General features: G+C 33.6%; 1 protein-coding gene and 1 pseudogene across 7 annotated transcripts in view; both read right to left on the reverse strand.

Moving 5' to 3' along the window:
• LOC107613313 (protein LATERAL ORGAN BOUNDARIES) overlaps positions 1-553 on the reverse strand; it is a 2,720-nt gene extending 2,167 nt beyond the window's left edge. For 4 of the 7 annotated variants that reach the window (XM_021109685.1, XM_021109687.1, XM_021109686.1 and 1 more), the window contains exon 1: positions 522-553. Coding sequence is in view for 1 of the 7 variants with exons in the window: in XM_021109684.1 (XP_020965343.1) it covers position 518 (1 nt within the window). In the remaining 6 variants the exon portion in view is untranslated. Of the gene's footprint in view, positions 1-517 lie in introns of all 7 variants that reach the window. The other 3 variants (XM_021109688.1, XM_016315259.2, XM_021109684.1) reach the window with 2 other exon arrangements.
• The window catches only part of LOC107613312, a 9,870-nt pseudogene extending 5,520 nt beyond the window's left edge, over positions 1-4,350 (reverse strand).

Here is a 4,859-nt window from a genome sequence, read left to right on the forward strand (position 1 = left end):
ATTCTAACTTAATAAAAATTAAAATTTTACATAATAAATTATCCATAACTTAATGTTAGAGGTTCACAAACAACTTCAAACAAAGTTTACAAGTCACCAAAAAAACATCAAAAGTATAACTAAAATCATGAATAAATAACAATAACCTCAACAACCAATTACCTCAGAAAATCAAAAATAAAAAATAACCTCGGAAAATCATGAACGAATAAATAACCTCAGATAATAAAAAATCATGAATCCAAAATAACCTAAGAAAATCATGAATTCAGCAACCAAAATCATGAAGTCCAGCAAAACAAATAAATCATGAACAAATAACTTCAGAAAAACAAATAAATCATGAACAAATAACCTCAAAATCATGAATTCAGCAAACAAATAAATCATGAACAAATAACAAATAAATCATGAACAAATAACAAATAAATCAAAATCATGAATCCAGCAAACAAATAAATCAGAGAATCATGAACAGAAAATCAGAAGGCGGCGAGGAGGAATAACAGAGTATTACTTACCGGCGGCGAGCAACGGCGACGACAGAATAAAAATAAAATTTTTAACGAAATAATTTTTTTTATTCTAAAACTTTTCAAACATGCTAAAACGATATATATTCACTATATATATATATTGATTATTAAAATGGACTTTTCTATCGGTCCCATTGTCTATATTAAAAAGATATTGTTGACAATGTTATTTTTATAGAAAATTAAAATTACTCATAAAAAATCATATTGTGCAAATTAGTTATCTACTTCTATAAAAATCTAAAATTATCTTTAAAAGATAATGTTATATTAACAAATTAAAATTACACAATTTTTTAATATATTTGGAAAAAAAATAAGCGTTTAGGTATAAATACTTTTTTTCATGAATAATATTTTCAACGCCGTTATTTCCATTTTTGTTAGTTCCATAACCCCTTTTAGGTAAATTTGGTACCTTTCACTCATATTTCTCTCAACATTTATGAATTGACAAACATTATTTCTCATGTATATCTCTGTCTGATTTTGAATAAGACAGCAGTAACTGATTTTAATGAGTTCATGAAATCTATTTTATATGTAAAATAACTGCCATGTAGGAAGGGGTAAATTAGGTAAAGGAAAATCAAAGCACGCAAAGGGACACACTCACACACACACACACACTTACTTTGACAGCCAAAGAAGATACAGACAGATTATGGAACATGTTCATGTTTCTATATGTCTTCTTATAGTTGCAAATCCAATGAAGTGGATCATGCTAATCATTATGGTTTTCAGTTTAAGTTTCAGGTTCAATCGGGAAATTAAATTAAATATTGCTATCTAATTTGATGAAAAGACAATAATGCTTTCTTAGAAGACAGGTACCATGTTGTACTTACACTCCATATAATTCTATCTTAATGCGAGTTATGTCTAAGCCATGTACTTCCAAAGATTGTCTTTATTAGAAATTTTCTTGATGCACCTATGTGCAAAACAGAGATAGCTACAGAAGCAAATTCACACACCAGAACAGATTCAGGGACCAATTTTTCCAGTTTTCATCCGAAATTCAAATTTGACCCTCTCTAATTCCCAAGCAGATTATCACCACTTCCACTGCTAGATAGCTGATGAAGTATCCTTTTGACCTTTTCTAATCAAAGTTGTAGAAAAGTTGTAGATATAGCCTTACATTAGACAAGTCAACTATAGTACATGTGAATGCATGATGAAACAATAGTTCATCAAAGAATTCAGACTACCAAAATTCACCTAGAAATTTCATGCAGTATTACTTCATCCCAATATCCCAAATTACTTAAATTACATTAGATAGCTAACAAGGTATCCAATTCCATATGGTGATCTAAATATAAAAAGCAAAGTAACTCTATAATTTTCCTTTTAAAAGAGAAGAAAACATAAGTCAGAAGCATACTAGTTCAGGACTCTATACAAAATGGTAGCAGAAATACGCATTAAAATTTGTGACAGAGCATCATTTAAAGGTAAACAAAAGATTGCCTAACCAATTACACCAGGAAAACATAGAAACCCTGACCTTGGAGTAGCCAAAATCACATATCTTCAAACGTGGTGCTGGGCTTCCATCCAGCAAAGTGTTCTCCAACTTCAGGTCCCGGTGACAAACTTGCTTCAAGAATAAATAATTTAACAAGAGACTGATAGATCAGATTTGATGTTGGGAAGACTAATACTTAACCTAAAGTCCTAAACTACAGTCCAGAACTGGTGTAGATAGAATACAATTTAAATCAGCCAGTGGAAAAAGAGGAGTTACCATTGCATGGCAGTAGCTGACCCCAGATATGAGTTGTTGAAAGAAGAAACGAGCCTGCAGCATATGAAAATGGGTTGGCAAGTTAGATATGGAACAAATATGATTGAAAAACTGGCCAGTGTAGAAACATTAAATAAATAGTGTAAGAACCTCATCCTCAGAGAAACGCCCAGCATTGCAGATTCGCTCAAACAGTTCTCCTCCAGATGCATATTCCATAATGGCCAGATGCGTAGGTGTTAGAATAACCTGAGTGAAATTACATATAAGGTCAAGTATCGTTCACCCACTTCAATACAGATACAATGTCAATGTGTAAAGTACACCAACCTCCTTAAACCTAACAATGTTAGGGTGTCTCAAAGACCTGTGATTAATGACTTCTCTCTTGACATTTTCATCAATCTGCGCCACACAATAAAAAGATAGGGGAGATGAGTCCAGCACTAAGTAATAGATCCCAAAGAAAATGGTGATTAAAAAAATCTGGGAACTATTGAATCACAATGGTCCATCTCAAAGTTCATGAATACTCGAGAAAGTGACAATATGTAAACCCATAAATGAATTGAACCATAAATCATCTAAACCAGTCCCTGTTACTCAGTTCAAGGTTTGAAGTCTGGCGTTTGATGCAAAATAAACCAATCCAACATGGACCAACTTCCACCTGACCCTACCCTAAAACCCCTTCCATTATCAGAGCAGCCAAATATAACTGGTAAACGCAGAAAAATCGATCAGTGCTGCTGCTTATTAACTCAAACAAACTGTGACACCATTTTCCATCATCAAAATAACAAGCCACAAATTTTTAATCTTAGCTTATTGCGCTTTGCGCACATCCACACCTACCGATCAAACATGTCCACAATTGAGCATCATCTCATACAAGGATTGAGATCTTTTAAACCGCGTTTTGCACTATAAAATTAAATATATAGATAAATCCATAAAATCCGAAAGCCGTGAATAACAAAACATGGATTAGTTAGACCACCCACTATTTTTTCTCCCATTTCCTTGGTCACCTTGCAAAACCCATGAATAATTTAATAAGCTCGTTAAAATTGAAAACGAGAAAATAAAGAAAAACCGGAGGATAAAACGTACGAAACTTTAATTTCCATAGCTCAAAATTTGTAAGAAAACCAAAAACAGAAAATAAAATCACACACCAACTAACCAAAGCACTTAAACAAAAATAGAAACCATAAACACAGCATAATAGTATATATACAAATATACATATTCATATACATCATACGTCAGCAACTAAAAGACGAACTCATCCGGCACCGAAAAAATCATGTGATAAAGTCTTCCTTTTTCTTCCCCCTTTCGTTACCGAAAACGTTGAAAAGGAAAAGAAATTTTCCAAAATAAGTAGAAATAAAAGTGAAAATATCTAGGGAGAAAAAGGCAAAAAGATGATAATAAAGAGGTTAATTAAAAACTATAACGAACCTTGTCGCCGCGTTCGATGTACTTAACAGCAACGAGCTCCTTGGTCTAATTATCCTGCATCAATCTTGCGATGCCGAAGTTTCCGGACCCGATGTCACGGACCAGATCGTAACGGTCGCTGTCGTGCATGATCGGCATGTCCATGCCGGGTCCGACGGTAACCGCCGCCCGATCCATCGTCGTTTAGATCAACACGACGCAACAGAACCTTAGGCAAAACGGTGTTACATTAGAGAGAGAAAGGGAGGGGGGGCCCAATAATTAATACGGCGTCGTTTTGGGGTTGGAGGTGGAAGGATGGTTACTGGTTTTGGGATGTGGGAAATGGGATGCTGATTATTGGGGAAAAGGGGGGAAGGGAATAAGATAAAGTGTGGATTGGGTTGGAAAGGAAGCAAAGTGCAGATGGGGTTGGAGAGTAGAATGAGACTGCAAAAGGATGTCGTTTTTGGTCAGTGCACTCTCTTTTTGTTAGAGTATGTGTATCCGAATGATGATGACGCAGGTTGTGCTCTGTTGCCTCGTAAGCAATGTTGTTGGTTTTTGCTCTCACCTTGCTCCCCGCTGTTTACTCAGTTAGGCGAAAGAACAAAGAGACAACCTATGTTAGGACACCTTTAAATAATTGGAATTAGAATTCAATTTTATCAATAAATGAAATTCTAAAGAAATGGAATTCAATTCCATAGTTTGAAATAACCAACTCATTTAACAAGATAAAATTAAATTTTATTGTTTAGAATAATTTATTAATGAATTATATTAAATAAAATTAAAAATGAGATAACCCCATAAGCCATAAACATAACAAAGTTTAATTTAAAACAAAATACTCATAATCCATATCAATAAATCAACCTCACATGACCCTCATAGAAGTTTTGAATTTCCATCACGCTAAACATAACATAAAAGTCTAAATAGTAGAGATTTCATCATACTAAGTATAACATAAAAAAGGAACATTAGTTTAAATCTAAAAACATTGCCACAAATTTCTAAAACTCAAAATCCATTTTTTCCCTCAACCATTCAAGACGAAACTCTTTCGCTAAGCCAAAAAATACTCCAAGAAGAGTATGATGAGTAACAAACCATTC

This window comes from Arachis ipaensis, chromosome B08, assembly GCF_000816755.2.
Source record: "Arachis ipaensis cultivar K30076 chromosome B08, Araip1.1, whole genome shotgun sequence".
NCBI lineage: Eukaryota > Viridiplantae > Streptophyta > Magnoliopsida > Fabales > Fabaceae > Arachis > Arachis ipaensis.